The following is a 19,393-nucleotide window of genomic DNA, read 5'->3' as shown; positions in this document are numbered from 1 at the left end:
CAGGAACAGGTTGAGAGGAACTGCAGGGCACTGCATGTGAAACTGCTAAAGCTTGGGACGTTTAAAGTGAAAGCTGAGGCATAGCAAGGACAACATTATCCTGAGAGACAGATGTCTCTGAGAAGGTATCTTTAGTTTTAGACAACATCATTTTATTTACATATGTGGAGCAAAACTGCACAGGAGGAATGATCTGAGACTCCAAGCAATATAAACATTTGTTAACAGGAGAATCTAAATTTATTTCAATAGTCCAACACTCAACTTAATATATTTATATATATATATATATATATATATATATATATATATATATATATAAAATCTACTTTGAGCACTCAAAGCTGCTGCCTGATAAGAAAAAAAAATTAAATCAATCAGTGGCACCTCTATACCTCAGCTCTGCTGAGGACTCACCACTCCTGAGACCAGAAGACGATTACCACTAAGCAGTCTTAGAAACAAAACTGCTATCTAAAGTCAGCTGGAAAACACAGATCACTGATCTGCTGTATACTTCTCAAATTGTCAGGTAGCTCAATCTACCTGAGTAGTACGCTCCGCTCTCCACCACTGCTAAAGGAAGCTGCAGAGCGGTATAAGTAAAAAGCGCTCGAGTTACGCTGCGCTGAAGTCTCTCAAACAAAGTGCAGCCTGAAAAAACATGTCCGTAGAGCGTATAGCTCAAAAAACATACCCCACACAAGATGTCTCATGTATAAATAATAAGGGCAACATAACTATGTAGCCCAAACAATGTCTCACTCTCATTAAAAAAAAACAAAAAAAAAAACGAGTCAATTAACCCCTTCACCTCCTAGCAGAAAACAGTGCCCTGTCATGAAGCCCTTACATGTATCCCCAAATAGAAGAGATAATTATGTCCCATAAATATCCACTGAGGTATTAGCCTCCAAAGTGCTGAGTCCTCACATAGAAGGGAGAGCACTTACCTGTGGATCCAGCTGCAGGGCAGGAACAGCGTCTCAGGTATAACAGACTCAGCTGACCTCTGACAGGGACCTGTAGAAAAAGAAAAACAGAGTAACCAACCCTGATTTTCTATAGAGGGGTAGCATAGATGTTAAAAGTTAAGCAAGGACTACCTTGCTGTCTTCTAATTGCCAAAAGCCACCATTACTTTTACTAAAGAAAATTACATGGACACAGCATAGCCTCAATCCTTGCTTGCAGGGCAAAGTACCCATTAAAGGATTAAATATCTTCAGACACCATCTTCGCACATCCTCCCGATGTATAAGACAAAGAATGACTGGGGCTTATGGGAAGTAGGAGTGATACTTAACAGCTCTGCTGGGGTGTTCTTTGCCTCCTACTGGTGGTCAGGAGTTGAATTACCACTAGTAATTAGAATGAATATGTTTACTCTCCATGCCATTGGAAAGAAATATGCTATTGTTATCACAACAAATCAAAAAGTGGCCTTTTCAACCAAAAAAATAATAAAAATAAAACAAAAGGCCCAAGTTGATAGATTGTGATCAACCCCAAAATGTGCTATTTAAATGCCCTCTTTTACATGAAATAAAGAATGAATAACTACACTGTGTCTTTAATATTTTATAGGAAGAAATTCCACAATGGGGAGGATTTATACAACTGACTTTTGCAATATAACCCTGGGCACAACTTCTAGCTTATTCACAGCATGATTTCTTACCTGCATCTGTTGCAGACATTTCTCTGAATTCCATAACATCCATAGAGCTGTGCTTCCAGGTTACCCGCACTTTAAAGTTTGGATTTTTGAGAGATTTTCCTGTAACTTTACACTCACTCTGGACATTAAATGTCATATCAGAATTTTCTTGTAGATGTTCTTGGGATTTAAGACTTTTTAGTGACTGGTCGGTTCCACATTCCCAGCAAATATCAATATCTTTTGGATAAAATCCCAGCAGATTCAGTGAGTACATCACCTCTCCTGAGTCACACAGACTTAATTTTATAGGGTCCAGGACTTTAGGTTTTGCTAGAAAGCAAATGTGTAAAATTAATATATATTATAGAGATTGGACAGATGATTCTTTAACTACCTATATTTGCTTAAAAGAAAGAAAACAATTTTAAAACAGGATAATCCTTTTTTTAAGAAAAAAACTGAATTCAGCAGGTTTTGTAATATGTAATATTTTTTAAATTGATAAGGGAGTAGAACATAAACTTCCATGATTTACACAGTGCATACTTTTACAAATACATAATTTTGAGTTTACTTCTGTTTTCACCTTTACCTTTTTATTTTGGTAACTTTTGTTGGATCTTAGCTTCTTTCCATTTCAGAATATGAGTTCATTACTCAAATCAGTGTGTCCCTGTCCAATTGAGCTCTCAAGAAAGAGGAAGGTTTTGAATGGATATTAAACCAAAAAAAACTCTTTTACGATTCAGAAAGAATAGAATTTTAAAAAATAAAAAAAAGATTCTTACCTGATAACTTAATTTCCTTCTTGGCAGTGAGAGTCCACGAGAACATTCATAAACTTACTGGCCACTAGGAGGAGGCAAAGACATCCCAACAAAGCTTAAATATCCCTCCCACTTCCCATACCCTCCCAGTAGTTTAAGCTGAGGATAAGGAAAAGTGAAGAGAGATACAAGCGGTGCAAAGGCACAAACGACTGCTGCCACTACAATTGTGCATTACGGCAGGGTCGTGGACACTTACTGCCAAGAAAGTAATAAAATTATCATGTAAGAATACTTTTTATTTTCATTCTATTGGCAGTGAGAGTCCACAAGAACATTCATAACCTATGGGAAACTAATACCCAAGCCGCAAGTGCACAAATGTTCCAGGGGTAAAGTAGGGAAGGCTATCCTAAGTACTAGAACCCTTCTCTCAAAAGAAGCCTCTGCTGAGGCAAAAACATCAAATCTATAGAACTTTGTGAAAGTGTGCAGCGAAGACCATGTTGCAGCTTGCAAATCTGTGCAACGGAGGCCTCATTCTTGAAGGCCCAAGAAATAGAAACCGTACGAGTGGAATGGGTTGTAATTCTGAAAGGGGGCTCTAAACCCGCCTCCTCATAGGCCATGCAAATCAGACTTTGCAACAAAAAAGAAAGCGCCCTTGGAAACTTTCCTTTAATTGGAAGTGAGAGTCCATGAGAACATTCATAACATTTCCTGGCCCTTTGTGCCCTTTGTGCTTACCAGTATACAGGACGAACAAGGAAGATGACTGACAAAGTTCCTTAGTAGCTTAAAGGTACAACTTTAATGCCCTGACCACATTCAGGTTATGCAGCAACCTATCCTTAGAGGATGACAGATTGAGACAAAGTAAAGGAACCACAGTCTCACAGTTAATTTACTATCTTAGGTAGAAAACCTATTTTTGTCCTACCAGGTAAGTAACTTAATATCAACAGCATGCAGAGGCTCAAACGGAGCCCTCTGAAGAACACTAAGAACTAAATTTAGGCACCAAGAAGGAGCAACAGGTTTGAAAACAGGTCTAATTCTGGCCAAAGACTGAACAAATGCCTGAATATCTGGCAAACAAGCCAGCTTCTTATGAAACAGAAAAGAAAGGGCAGAGATCTGACCCTTAAGAGAACTGGCAGACAGGCCCATCTCCAGACCCTCCTAGAGAAACTGTAAGATACGTGGAGTTTTCACTCTCTGCCTTGAGAAACCACGCTGGCCGCAACAGTGGAGATAAGTCTTCCAGACCCTGCAGTAGAATCTGGAATCTATGTCTCTGCCCACCACTATGACCTATTTCGTACAAAGGCCTGCAGGCTGTAGTAATCATAACTCATCCAACAGAATTGCATCTGAGATGGGCCTGCATGCATGTTGTATAAATTGACCAGATCACCGGTATCAAATACTAGTGCGGAGGTAATCATAAAACACCATCGCGTGTCACAATATCATTACGTAAAAAAAAAGATGAAATATCCATGCTAAATTTGTGACATAAATAAAATCCATGATTATTTCAAAGTTATCTTGTAAAAAAACACATATAACTATATAGGAGAATTGAAGAACGATCCCAGCCAAAAACATGGTTACATGGATATCCTTATACTCTCCCTATATGACTCCTCACTGGATATTCGTGGTTTATGAGGGATGGAGTTTTTCGATTAAATGTGTAGTCTAGTCTCACCCTCCTGTATTTGCTTACTGCTCCTCTGTTTATTTTTGTATATGAACTGACGTATAGACGTTTTGCTGAGCAATGATTTCCCCAGTATATTTGCTCTTATTACTTACTTAACAATATCATTATGTCTGATTGATATGGCATCCATACACAAGGACTGTATATTAATGTCTGTGTCCTGTATAACAGCACTTCCCTCCAGCCATAAACACACCCTAAGGTATGGCTAGCTACCGTTTCCACTGGTCTGATTATGACAGGTCACGGCCTGTTGTATTGGGAAAAATGATGTGCACAGTGCACTTATTAAACAGGGACACAACCTTACACCACCTCTCTATTAGACAAGTTGCAATGAGAAAGGGGAAAACTTACCTATGTTAAGTCTGTAATTTAGTGTGAGTCACACTGCGTTATCAGACAGGGGATTTAGTAAGCTGGAAAGAGGCATGGGAGACCCAACTGAGATTTACATGGTTATATCATCCCCAGCTTTCAAAAAGCCAAATCCATGTTGAAAACTTCATTTCTTTTACAGAGCACCTCGCTATGCCCACCTCCATGAAGCTTTGTTGGGTGTCATTGCCTCCTCCTGATGGCCAGGAAATGTTATGAATGTTCTCATGGACTCTCACTTCCAATTAAAGGAAAGTTTCCAATTTACGTCTAGTAGCAAATTTGCTTCATTACCATGAAATTCTGTGCTGAAGAGATTCCTAGGTAGTATCTGGAGCACTACATGGCAGGAAATAGTGCTGACACTTAGTGCTCTTGCAGATGGATAACATTCATGTAAAACTGCTGCCATATCGTGCTCCACAAATGGACAGACTCCTAAGGATACATCCCTGCTTTTCAACAAAAGATACCAAGAGAACAAAGAACAATCGATAATAGAAGTAAATTAGTAAGTTGTTTAAAATCACAAGATCTATCTGAATCATAAAAGAAACATTTGGGGTTTCATATCCCTGTAAGTGCACTATAGCTCTTTTCAGAAAAACTACCTTTATTATATTCTATAAAATGTCTATGATCACTAAAAAAAGAAAAGGACTATTACAGAAGAGGTAAACCACCTCTTGCAGTACTCTGGGTATTCCTGGCTGATGACTGGATATGTTAGCATCTGTTGGGGGCCCTGCTGGTGAATATTCTCATTCTGATACAAAACAGAACAAAAAGAAAAGAAAGAAAAAACAGCAAAAATCTACGTGTTTCAGCCCATAAATGGGTCTTTTTAAAGCTTGTAGTGAGAAAATAAAGTAAAAAAAGACCAGTCAAATTTAAATTAACCGGCGACCAATAGGAATTCAGTGCAAGAAGTAGCTTGCATTTGTAAACATTGATATTCAGCAGTATATTTGTACCTGATTAAGAAATGCTGCACAACTATAAAACACAAGGTCACAAATAATGCTCCATCAATCCCATCGACCAATATTTGTTACAAAAGAAAGCTCACTTCACCTTCAGTTAAAGATGTAGAATACAACTAATTAATAATAATTAAACATTTGAACACACATTTATTTGAGTGATAAATATCACTTCATTACACATTAAAACATAATTTATGCATTCTGATAAATTCCTGTCTTTCTTGGTAGTGAGAATCCATGAAAATCCTTTCTGTTGGGAATTCATCTCTTGGACACCAGGAGGAGGCAAAGATATCCTACGGTATAAAGCTTAAAGGGACAGTATACTGTAAAATAGTTTTTCCCTTGATGTAAATGTGTTTCTAATTACTTTTTACCAACTGCAGAGTATAAAATGTATGAGAATTTGCATTTAAGGTTTAACTGTGTGTATGAATTAACTGATTTTGTGTTTTGGAGCCACAACCTAATAAAATGGGTTGAGCTTGTAGGTATAATCAGATCTCAATCCTGTATCACATTGTATATATATATATATATATATATATACATGTGTCTTTATCTTATATCTGTAGGTATAATCAGATCTCATTACTTTATCACACTGTGTACATATACATGTGTCTGTATCTTATATCTGTAGGTATAATCAGATCTCATTACTTTATCACAATGTGTACATATACATGTGTCTTTATCTTATATCTGTAGGTATAATCAGATCTCATTACTTTATCACATTGTGTACATATACATGTGTCTGTATCTTATATTTGTAGGTATAGTCAGATCTCACTACTGTATCACACTGTGTACATATACATGCTTCTTTATCTTATATCTGTAGGTATAATCAGATCTCAATACTTTATCACATTGTGTACATATACATGTGTCTGTATCTTATATTTTTAGGTATAATCAGATCTCATTACTGTATCACACTGTGTACATATACATGCGTCTTTATCTTATATCTGTAGGTATAATCAGATCTCATTACTTTATCACATTGTGTACATATACATGTGTCTTTATCTTATATCTGTATGTATAATCAGATCTCATTACTGTATCACACTGTGTATATATACATGTGTCTTTATCTTATATCTGTAGATATAATCAGATCTCATTACTTTATCACACTGTGTACATATACATGCGTCTTTATCTTATATCTGTAGGTATAATCAGATCTCATTACTTTATCACATTGTGTACATATACATGTGTCTGTATCTTATATTTGTAGGTATAATCAGATCTCATTACTGTATCACACTGTGTACATATACATGTGTCTGTATCTTATATCTGTAGGTATAATCAGATCTCATTACTTTATCACATTGTGTACATATACATGTGTCTTTATCTTATATCTGTATGTATAATCAGATCTCATTACTGTATCACACTGTGTATATATACATGTGTCTTTATCTTATATCTGTAGATATAATCAGATCTCATTACTTTATCACATTGTGTACATATACATGTGTCTTTATCTTATATCTGTAGGTATAATCAGATCTCATTACTTTATCACATTGTGTACATATACATGTGTCTTTATCTTATATCTGTAGGTATAATCAGATCTCATTACTTTATCACACTGTGTACATATACATGCTTCTTTATCTTATATCTGTAGGTATAATCAGATCTCATTACTTTATCACACTGTGTACATATACATGTTTCTTTATCTTATATCTGTAGGTATAATCAGATCTCATTACTTTATCACACTGTGTACATATACATGCTTCTTTATCTTATATCTGTAGGTATAATTGGATCTCATTACTTTATCACACTGTGTACATAGACATGCTTCTTTATCTTATATCTGTCCCTAAACCAAGCACCAATACTTGGAGGGTACAATGGAAAATGCTGAATACGGAGAGCGTGTTGCTCTCCGCATTAAGCGAGGTCCGTCGGACCTGATCCGCACTGTCGGATCAGATCCGACAGACCTTTGATAAAAAGGCCCCTTTAGGAGTACTATGGGTCAAAGAATTAGTGTTTGCAATTGAATGTGTATACTATAGTGCATATTATGTGTTTATTATTATGTGTTTATGTCTATGCCATAGTGTATGGTATATATATTTATGTTCCCAACACTAATAACCTAAATTACTGTAACACAATACTTCAAGAGTACAACTAGCTCAATACTTAGTGTTTGCAAATGTGAATCTATCTATGAGTTTACTTTTTCAAATATATGGTTCAGTCTATTAATATAACTCGTGGTCTGTCTGTTAATATAACTAGCTCTTATAATATCTACAGTTCTAGCTAAGTTGTCAGTTATTTATATTTATTATATTAACTGTTAGCACTTATATTATATAGAGGTTCATACTTTCCTACTCTGAATAACCTAAATTATGCTTACCTGATAATTTCCTTTTCTTCCCTGGGAAAGAGTCCACAGCCGCATTCATTACTTATGAGAAATAAGAACCTGGCCACCAGGAGGAGGCAAAGACCCACCAGCCAAAGGCTTAAATATTCCTCCCACTTCCCGTATCCCCCAGTCATTCAGCCGAGGAACAAGGAACAGTGGAAGAAGCATCAAGGTAAGAGGGTGCCAGAAGATGAAAAACAACAACGCATCAAAAACAGGCGGGGGATGTGGACTCTCTCCCACAGAAGAAAAGGAAATTATCAGGTAAGCATAATTTATGTTTTTCTTCCTAATGGGAAAGAGTCCACAGCCACATTCATTACTTATGGGAAATTTATACCCAATTCAAAGAGGAGACAGAAAGCCAAAACGGAAGGGTAAGAGGCGGACCATATGAAGGCACCACCTAAAAAACACATTCCCAAAAAACAAAGTCCCGTTTCGTACGAAAACAGGGAACAATAACCATTGAAGAAAACGACCCCATGGACACAAATCTACCGACAGCCCATAGAACCTGGATAGTTACCACGAGTAGACACAACCGAGATACGGACCTCAAGGACACCATCTCTCAAGGGCAACAGCCCAGCCGCGGCCCTGCAAACCAACTAGAGAACCCCGACTAACATTTCCCAGAGGGAAAACACAAAACTGAACAGAGGGACAAAAACCCCAGGGCTTCAAGGAGACAACCCAACTCCATTTGTTGACCATGTGTCTCTATAAAAAGGACATAATCAGAAACACAAGGAGAAGGACCAGGTGAGAAACAAACGAATCTCAAGGACCAACAGACATAAACAGTGAAGCAACGTGGACAAGCGTCAACTCTATGAAAAACCAGGTCGCCAAGGGAAAATACCCTGACCGCGACTAACAGGACAAAACAGACCAAGTCCCACACCCCAGTCCACAGAAGTCTGAGGGTGCCACACAAGCAAGGAAAAATATTCTGCAGGCAGAAAAAGGAAATTTATGCTTACCTGATAAATTGATTTATTCTACGATACGACGAGTCCACGGATTCATCCTTACTTGTGGGATATTATCCTCCTGCTATCATGGAAGTGGCAAAGAGCACCACAGCAGAGCTGTCTATATAGTTCCTCCCTTGACTCCACCCCCCAGTCATTCGACCGAAGGTATAGGAAGAGAAAGGAGAAACTAAAAAGGTGCAGAGGTGACTGAAGTTTTCATAAAAAATAAAATAAATTCTGTCCTAAAATGACAGGGCGGGCCGTGGACTCGTCGTATCGTAGAAGAAATCAATTTATCAGGTAAGCATAAATTTCCTTTTCTTCTACAAGATACGACGAGTCCACGGATTCATCCTTACTTGTGGGATACAATACCAAAGCAACAGGACACGGATGAACGGGAAGGACAAGACAGATACCTAAACGGAAGCGACCACTGCTTGAAGAAACTTTCTCCCAAAAATAGCCTCAGAAGAAGCAAAAGTATCACATTTTTAAAATTTGGAAAAAGTATGAAGGGAGGACCAAGTCGCAGCCTTACAAATCTGTTCAACAGAAGCATCGTTTTTAAAAGCCCATGTGGAAGCCACAGCTCTAGTGGAATGAGCCATAATTTTTTCAGGAGGCTGCTATCCAGCAGTCTCGTTGCCAGGCGGATGATGCTTTTCAGCCAAAAAGAGAGAGAGGTAGCCGTAGCTTTTTGACCCCTACGCTTTCCAGAATAAACAACAAAAAGAGAAGATGTTTGACGGAAATCCTTGGTCGCTTGTAAGTAAAACTTCAAAGCACAAACCACGTCCAAATTATGTAACAGACGTTCCTTCTTAGAAGAAGGATTAGGACATAAGGAAGGAACAACAATTTCCTGATTAATATTCTTATTTGAAACAACCTTAGGAAGGAATCCAGGTTTAGTACGTAAAACCACCTTATCAGAATGGAATATAAGATAAGGTGAATCACATTGTAACGCAGAAAGCTCAGAAACTCTTCGAGCAGAAGAGATAGCAACTAAAAACAAAACTTTCCAAGATAACAGCTTAAAGGACCAGTCAACACAGTAGATTTGCATAATCTACAAATACAAGATAACAAGACAATGCAATAGCACTTAGTCTGAACTTCAAATGAGTAGTAGATTTTTTTCTCTCACAATTTTAAAAGTTATGTCTTTTTCCACTCCCCCTGTACCATGTGACAGCCATCAGCCAATCACAAATGCATACACGTACCATGTGACAGCCATCAGCCATTCACAAATGCATACACACTTATTCTTTCACATGCTCAGAAGGAGCTGGTGACTCAAAACGTTTAAATATAAAAAGAATGTGCACATTTTGTTAATGGAAGTAAATTGGAAAGTTGTTTGAAATGGCATGCTCTATCTGAATTATGAAAGTTTAATTTTGATTGAGTGTCCCTTTAATATCTATGGAATGGGGGGCGGAGCCTGGAAGAGCCGAGAAATGGCTGCTTAAATGTGGAGCTCCAGGCAGTGCAAAGTTTAAAAGAGGCTATTGGGCTATAAAGGCAGCAGATGAAGGGACTTTAAGCCACCACAGCAGAGACCGGAGAGCAGGGGTCAATATGTGTGAAGGAGACGGAGCAGCAGTGAGTGGTAACGCTTCTTCAAGATAGCGTGTCAGACGGAACTGCTTAATATACAGAGCGGAGATCAATGGCGGTAACCCCCGTGGCCTGACAACGGGCGCTGAAGGAACTCAAAATAACAACCAAAAGGTACAATTAAGGGGGACAAAATATGGATAGCGCAAATAGCCATATGAGGAAAGAGGTCCGGCAGCGAGAGGCCAATATCTAGCGTGGGGCAAATTAACAACACACAGTATAAAACAGGCGCTATTGTACTATGCAGAGGCAAGCAGCAAAACAGCAGCGTTAATAGTCCCCAGACCTCAAGCCCCCTTTGGAGAGCGTATGCAACCACAACTCTGGCATGTAGTTACAACAAGTGGACATGAAAACAAGCTGCACACGCTCACAGATTGCGGCCTACTCTTAATTCAATCACATATAAGAGCTGAACACTAGAGAAGCACACTGCATGAGAGGCAGTATCTTTAACATAAAAACCAAGTAGCTTACGCATAAGGAACAGAGGTGCTATTTGAACTGAGTGTGTAGTGAGCTGCATAACTGCTAGGAAGAGTGAACCTGAGAGCAGTGGAGGAGAATTAATATGACAGCTAAGAGGAATACAAAGGCCACGCCATTAGGCAAGCAAACCACAGCTCCTATATTCTTTAAAACTGGTAGAAGTGAGAGATCCCCAGAACAACTTTCACCCAGATCTGATGGGGGACATGCTGACATAATGGCTGACGCCCCGGAGTCAAATACCCAAACCCCGCTAACAAGGGCCGATTTAGATCACTTGGTGTCCAAACAAGACATCGCCATTAATTTTGAGAAACTTCTGGAGAAAATGGAAACGCTACAAAACACAGTTACCAGTAGCTTGAATGATCTTAAACAAGAAATGGGAGAACTTGGCTCTAGAATTAACATACTTGAAGAGAATGGGGATACTTTGGCAGAGGGCTTAAATGATGTAGTAACTCAGTCGAATGCTCAACGACAAGATATAGAAGATATTTACGACAAGCTGGAAGTTCTGGAAAACAGGAGTCGCCGGTGTAATATAAGGCTGAAAGGTGTTCCAGAAGCGGTGACTCCTAAGGAACTGAATAATTACTTAACCAGCTTGTTCCAAGGAATAACGGGGAGTGAAGATGAAAATAAATTCCAAATGGAACGGGCTCATAGAGCACTACGGCCTAAACCTAAGGGTGAGGAACCACCACGTGATATCATTATCAAGATGCTTAAATACCAAGAGAAAGAGGAAATTCTGATGGCAGCTAGGAGAAATCCTACATTTAAACACCAGGGTAACGTGGTGCAATTTTTTCAGGACTTATGCTTAAGGACCTTGCAGAGACGGGGTGCCCTTAGACCCCTTACTACGCAACTACGGAAGGCCCAAATACCATATAGATGGGGCTTCCCTCTTGCCTTACACATAACCTGGGAAAATAAACTGATATCCATCAAAGAACCGGAGGAAATGCCAGATATCTGCAGAAGACTGAAACTAGACATCCCAGATCTATCACACCAGCAGACTTCAGCAAGAAAAGAGGAGGGAGAGAGGCCACCTTTCCAGAAGAAATGGACCAAAGTACCAGAAAAGAAGCGGAAAACTTGAGGTACTCGAGATCTTCTTTTACTACAGATAGAGAGAAAGAAGAAGATAGCGGCATAGGAGGGGGGTGAGATATGCCCCGAACTTTCTGTAGAGTTTGCAGTCTTCCATAATTAGGAGGCTGAGAATTAGAGACTCAAGGGCATTTCCAGTCATCGGACAGATGAGTATAAGTTTATGTTATATAAAGTGTTAATAGTGATATAGGATACTGTAGAGATAATGGTAAGGTTATTTTATTTGCTCCATATGTAAGTGCTTAAAACCAAAGGGTTAAAATGTGAACTATTGCAAAAGATCTAGCCACATAAAGTGGTGACGGACATTTTAACAGACTTGAAATAAAATTATTTTGTGCAGACATTTATTTGTGCTCTTGATATACCAGATGAGTCCAACAGAGGATGGTCAGATGTATTCCAAATAGGGTTAGTCTGCTGCTTCATATGGTTTGAAGAGACTTCAGCTGAAATAAATGTTAGCCTTAAAAGTTAATAAGTATAGTTGAAATGTATTTGTACTGCCTGCCTAGGTAGGTTATCGTAATGCATTATGTTGTTATTACAATGAAAGTTTTTGTTTATATGTTGTGTTTTGGGATGTTAATAACTGTTTTTTATCAGGGGGTGCCAATCAAGAATAGGAGAGAGTGGAGGAGATGGAGAATGTCAAGCGTAGAAATTAGAATAGGAAAATACGATGGGAGACAGGCCACTTTACTTACACTAAGGAAATACTTGAGAGCTGGAGGTGGCAGACAGAGGACAGGGAGACTACAGATTGATAATGACGCTTAATTTTGTACTTCTTTCGCATAACGCGAGAGGTCTCAACACAGACATTAAAAGAAGGACGGCCATATCACAGTATTTGAAAGCTAGAGCCAAAATAATTTTTTTACAAGAGACGCATTTTGTTAACTCAAATATCCCCAAATTTTGGTCACACCACTTTCCGTCCCATTTTCACGCCACGACAGACACCAAAAAACGGGGGGTTTCAATTTTAATACATAGATCACTGGATTTCGAGTTAGATAGGGTAATTAGACATAACGAGGGACGGTATATAGTCGTCCAGGGAGCAATACAGGGTACGAAGGTGACGCTCTGCAATGTGTACGCACCGAATGAGTCACAAAATTTGTTCTTCTCGAGACTATCTGCAACACTTACACAATGGTCACAGACCAAATTAATAGTGGCGGGAGACTTCAATGTTAACATGACCTCTTTTGGGGGACCGGAGGGAACAAAGATATCAAGCAAACAGCACAGACATAATAGTGTGATCAAATCCATCCAGGGCTCATTGGGGGAACATGGGCTGGTAGATTCTTGGGAAGCATTAGGTAACTCAACACATGACTATACTTACTATTCGCCAGCTCACAAGACTTACACGACACTCGACTATATATTTGTTAGTCAGATCCTGGTGCCGAACTTAGTTACTTCACAAACTCAAACTTGTGTATGGTCTGACCACTCCATGGTACTTCTGGAGTTGGCGGGGCTAGTGCACTTCTCTAGGCAAAGATCGTGGACATACAACCCAACCCTATTAAAAGACCCAGAGGTATTTGGTAGGATACAAAAAGCACTGTCAGAATACTGGGAATTAAATGAGAATTCAGTCGATAATCCGTTAATTACATGGGCAGCTCATAAAGCGGTCATGAGAGCATTGTTGATTAAGGAAAAAGCAGTGCAGACCAAAAAAATGACTGCACTGGCAGCTGCATTACTGAGGGAGGTAGAGCAACTAGAGAAGGAACATCAGCGTAATTTATCTGAGAGAGTATATAGGAATCTGTGCTTAAACAGAAGGGAACTAGCTACGTTATTAAATGAGACCTCAGTGAGAGCTGCTATGCGGCTAAAAGCTAATTACTTCGTGTTTGCGAACAAACCGGACCGATATTTAGCACACAAACTAAGAGAGAGAAATAGGCTCTTCTCAATTCCCAAGATAGAGAACGCACAGGGGGTGACGACCACGAATCCACAAGAGATTGCAGATAACTTTGCTCAGTTTTATGAGAAATTATATGACGGGAACAAAGTTAAGGGTGATAATACTGACACTAAGATAAGCGAGTTTTAAGATAAAGCCAACTTAAAAACTATAAAGGAAGAGGATCTAGAGAGCCTTAATGCTAATATCACTATGGGAGAAGTAGTGGGGGTAATCAAAGATTTAAAAGTTGGCAAAGCGGCAGGCCCTGACGGACTGATAGGCGAATACTATAAAGTATTTAAAAAAGAATTGACACCCCATTTGACTAACTTATGTAACGGGATCTTGGCGGGTAAGACAATGCCTGGGGAGATGCTCCAAGCAAAGATAATAGTAATACCCAAGAGTGGGAAGAACGCAAGGCTATGCCAAAATTATAGACCGATCTCCCTGATCAATCATGACATCAAAATTTTCGCTAAGATAATGGCCAACAGACTGAAAAAGATCTTACCTACATTGATTCACCAAGATCAAGTAGGGTTTGTCAAGGATAGGGAAGCACCAGACAATGTTCGAAGAACGCTTACCTTGTTAGATTACTTAAAGACATCAGAGACTCCAGCTCTACTCCTGTCGCTAGACGCAGAGAAAGCGTTCGACAGGGTAGACTGGAAGTTCATGTTTCGGGTTCTTACGGCCATGGGATTTAGGGGGGCATTCATACAAGCTTTAGGAAGCATTTATTCCAATCCGACAGCGGTGGTGGGGGCGGCGGGATACCTCTCAAGACATATAGATATCAAGAATGGGACACGACAGGGCTGCCCGCTGTCGCCACTGATATTTGCAATTTGTATAGAACCGCTAGCAGCTAATATTAGGAACATGAAGGAAATTGAGGGAGCGAAAATAGGAGCTTCGGAATATAAAACCATGCTATTCGCTGATGATGTCCTATTGACAATCACCAGACCCATGAGCTCGTTGCCGTATTTGTACAGACTATTAGATGCATACTCGGGAATCTCGGGTTACAAAATAAATTCTGGTAAATGTGAGGCACTTGCGATTAATTTACCCCCCCACACCAAAAAATTAATCGAACTAAATTTTGCAATTAATTGGACGAAAAACTATATCACATATTTGGGGGTCAAGATAGGCGATAAAGTGGCAGATCTATACAAATTAAATTTCATTCCTGTGTATAAAGCGATCAGAAATGATCTGAGGAGATGGAGAAAATGTAATTTCTCATGGTATGGGAAAATGGTATCCATAAAAATGAATGTACTCCCAAGATTAATGTACTTATTCAGGGCTATACCGATTAATATACCGCTGTCAGAACTACAGGCGTTACAGACTGATGTACTGAAATTTATAAGGGGAGATGGGAGACCGAGAATAGCTGCCAAGTTGCTAACGCTGCACAGACAAGTAGGAGGAGTGGGAGTCCCAAACCTGGTGGAGTACTACCAGGCTGCTAAGTTGGCGCAGACAGTTACATTGGGGAAAGAAGGAAACGAGCTGATATGGCCGCAGGTGGAGGCGGAAATAATGGGTAGTACTAGAGCGGCGGATATTCTGTGGGATCTTGAAGGACGCTTGAAGTCAAAGGAGTATAGGTCACCAATAACGGTTGATGCAATAGGTTTGTGGGAGGGAATCACGAAAAAGATGCATTTGATTAGGAATGATTCAGGGCTGAGACCGATTAAGTTTCTTATACCAAAAGAGTTAAGAAGGACAGTGGACAAATGGGCAAATAAGGGGTTGTATAGAGTGGCAGACTTCTATACGGGCACTAAATTACTTTCATTTAACTCAATTAGAGACCGAATAAACCCAGAGCAGCTACACTGGTTTATGTATTTGCAAATTAGTTCAACCTTAGCAACATATAGGAAGGACACACAAACCCAACAGCTCACTGAGTTTGAGAAATTGATGGTGAGCCCCAATAGGGGGAAAAAACTGATTTCCAGGATATATGTCCTACTCCAGAAAGCTAAACGAGATATCGAACTAACAATGACAAAAAAATGGGAAAGAGATACATTGGAGACGTGGGAGGATGAGGAATGGAACGAACTGATAGCGAACTCCTATAGAGGCCTGATTAGTGCAGATATGAGGGAGAATTGTATAAAGGTGATGTTTAGATGGTACTTGACACCGGAGAGAACAGCTCATTTCTCCATAGGATTTAACGGATGCTGCTATAGAGGCTGTCAAGAGAGAGGTACATATAAACATATGTGGTGGGAGTGTCAGGACGTTCAGGCGCTATGGAGGAAGCTGTCCGAATTAATTAGCAACTTATTAGATGAGAGAGTGAATCTTACCATGTCGCAGGCTTTACTCCATGAAAGGGTGAAACCTTTCAACACAGCAATTAATAGATTTATAAAAATAGTTTGCACGTGCTTAAGAATATGTATAGCCAGACATTGGAAGGAGGGAGTGCCTTTATGGCAGGAAGTGATAGGAAAAATCAAGGAGACCTACACATTGTCAGAACTGACTGCATGGGCACAAGGACAGACTGAACAATTTCAAAAGACTTGGTTTTATTGGGTACTAAGGTTCAGGGAATAACCAAGAAGGAAAGACTAGGGGACAACTAGGTACTGGACTTAATGGGATAGCCTATTCTAGAGATAGAGAGTCTCCCTCCACGAGAGAGAATAGCGGAGTTAGCGGGATGTCACCACCTCGAGAAGACTGGTAGGTTTGTTAAGAGGTAAAATGGCACCTCCTGATAGGGAGAGGGTGGGTAAGGGGGGGGGGGAGGGATGGTTAGTTAGGATGTGCAAAATATGAAGGCAGTAAAAAGTACATAAGGATGGGGAAACTACGCAGGGTATCAAACATAGGAAGATATGCGTTCATGAGAGTTATGTAACCTGTAATCCCAATGAGTTTTGATGTGTAATAACCTTTATTTAAATCCTATTGTACTAATGGGGTAATGCGAAAAGTTCTGTATTGTTTTAAGATGTTGTAACCAAATAATAATAATAAAAATCATTTCAACATAATATCTATGGAATGCATGGGTTCAAACGGAACCCCTTGAAGAACATTAAGAACTAAATTCAAACTCCATGGCGGAGCAATAGGTTTAAATACAGGCTTGATTCTGGCCTGTAGAGCCGACACGCGTTAATCTACCTGCAGCTTCTACCTGGAATAAGAAAAGCCTGTGAATTGGTGTGTAGAAATACATCGAAAACTTGATGCAGAGCAAAACTCCCATAACCGCAACTCCAGCTTTCCTAAATTACCTGCCGAGTTATGCTGTTGGGGCAATAGGAGTAATTATTTTAAAGAAAAGTGTGCACACTGAATCTTGAACAGGAACCCACCTCCACGCAAAGAAAGAGGGAGGAAACAACCAGTCGCCTTAAGAAAAAGCGACCAGAACCCTGGGATAAACCTCCAAGAAAACGAAGGATACAAAATCCCAACGGGCAAACTCATGTCCGAGAAAACAAGGACCACCAGGATCCACCATATCCACAGAGAACAAGAGACCCCCGGAGGAAGACACGAGACATGAAGCACGCGTCCCCAGGATCCCTAAACCAATCTGCAGACGAATGTCCAGGCTCTGAACCCCCAAGTGGCGAGATACAAGTCAAAGGAGAAAAAGCAAGACAGACCTTCCAGAGCTCCCAAGAAAAAAAAGGTTAAAAAACCCGAGAGACAACCTCTCAAACCCCCTCAACACAGTCAGCAAGGTGACTAACAGGCAAAAACCCAGTGCCGAGAAAAGCCTGCAAATGCAAAGACAAAAAGGGGGGACGTTTAAACAGGTCTAGACACAAATGAGGACAATAGGGCAAAAGACTCCTTAGAAAAGAAGCCCAAAAGCCCGTCCTCGCAACCAGGTATCCAACCGGACACACCCAAACTCCCCAAAGGAGAGACAAGGGAAAACATCCTAACCCAACCCCTACCTGCCAAGGGGACAACAGGGACAAGTGAAGATAGCAAGAACTAGACTCCCTTCCCATATTCACAATGAGATCCGAGGAGGGTACCAGAATCCCACAAGTCGGGACCTAAGAAACACGTTGACAGACTGCCTTGCCAAGGAATAAACTGCAAATGAAACATGCAGCACGAGTCCAAGAAGAAAACCCTGGACAGCAGCCACAAGGCATGAAAACGTAGATGATAGAGCTCACTTCGGTCCCTGACCCCAAAGGGATGACAGAACGACCGTAAACCCCACTGGCAACACCGGAGAAAGCCAGGGGAAGCCACACAATCCAAGCATAAAAAGCTACCAGAGGCGGGGAAGGCAAAACTAGCCACCCCTGCATGTCATCCCAAACTAATCAATCACAATGAGGCTCTTGGGGAACCCCCAAAGGCAGCTCAAAGGCTAAAACCGAACATAGTAGTAAGGACCGCACCCATCAAACCAGGAATGCGAAGGGACGTGATGAGGCACTACCGGCTCATACTTCGGTTGCAGACTGGCACGGGCCAGCCCAAGCGCTTCCAACATCCAGACCCGAAGGTCTCAATGATGAATAGTGTAGTTTTTTTTTGTTTTTTAAAAAAAAAAACTGAAACAACTGAACAAGTGAACCAGCAGTTCCCGCCGGACAAGCCAGGCGCAACGTGCGTCAGTAATAGAGCACACACAAAACTCCAGATGAAAATGCGAGAAAAACTTCCATTGAAGAAGTTAAATCAAGCAATCCCAAAATTCCTGTAGGAAAAAAACAGAAAGTAAATAATCCGAACTGGATAAAGAAAACAAGGGCACCTGCAGGCATCCACCCAGAAGGAACTATGTCTCCGCAGTACCTGCCAAACGGAGACTGAAACCTTCAGAAAAAAAGTCTGGGAAAGCTCACAGCAGATTGACCGGGGAAAAACACAACCCCACTAGCCTATCTCAAAGAACAGTGCGAGGACTGAGAAGTCCGCGGACGATACAGAAAAGGATTCCCCAAAAAAGTAAAAAAGGCATCGTAATAGGACGCGCAGCCGCACAATCCTATAACGAAAAGAACAACATGGGGGCACAATCACTGCAGGGGGAAAATTGTTAGTGCCATTCACGGTCTGAACACTCAGGATAGGCAGGCAGGCACATAACTGCAGGTGAATCAGTGCCATTAAAAAGAAAATGTTCCGCCATCTCCGGGGGAAAAAAACAAAATTTATGCTTACCTGATAAATTTCTTTCTTTTGCGATGTACCGAGTCCACGGATTCATCCTTACTTGTGGGATATTATCCTTCC

General features: G+C 40.2%; 1 protein-coding gene across 1 annotated transcript in view; it reads right to left on the bottom strand.

Annotated features, from left to right (window-relative positions):
- Positions 1-19,393, bottom strand: part of LOC128641937 (uncharacterized) — a 469,590-nt gene that overhangs the window by 152,509 nt on the left and 297,688 nt on the right. The window contains exon 14 of the mRNA XM_053694531.1: positions 1,682-1,993. Within this exon, the coding sequence (XP_053550506.1) occupies positions 1,682-1,993 (312 nt within the window). The remainder of the gene's footprint in view (positions 1-1,681; positions 1,994-19,393) is intronic.

Source organism: Bombina bombina, chromosome 11 (genome assembly GCF_027579735.1).
Source record: "Bombina bombina isolate aBomBom1 chromosome 11, aBomBom1.pri, whole genome shotgun sequence".
Lineage (NCBI taxonomy): Eukaryota > Metazoa > Chordata > Amphibia > Anura > Bombinatoridae > Bombina > Bombina bombina.
The sequence above is the reverse complement of the archived record's forward strand: the minus strand, read 5'-3'. Positions and strand labels throughout refer to the sequence as shown.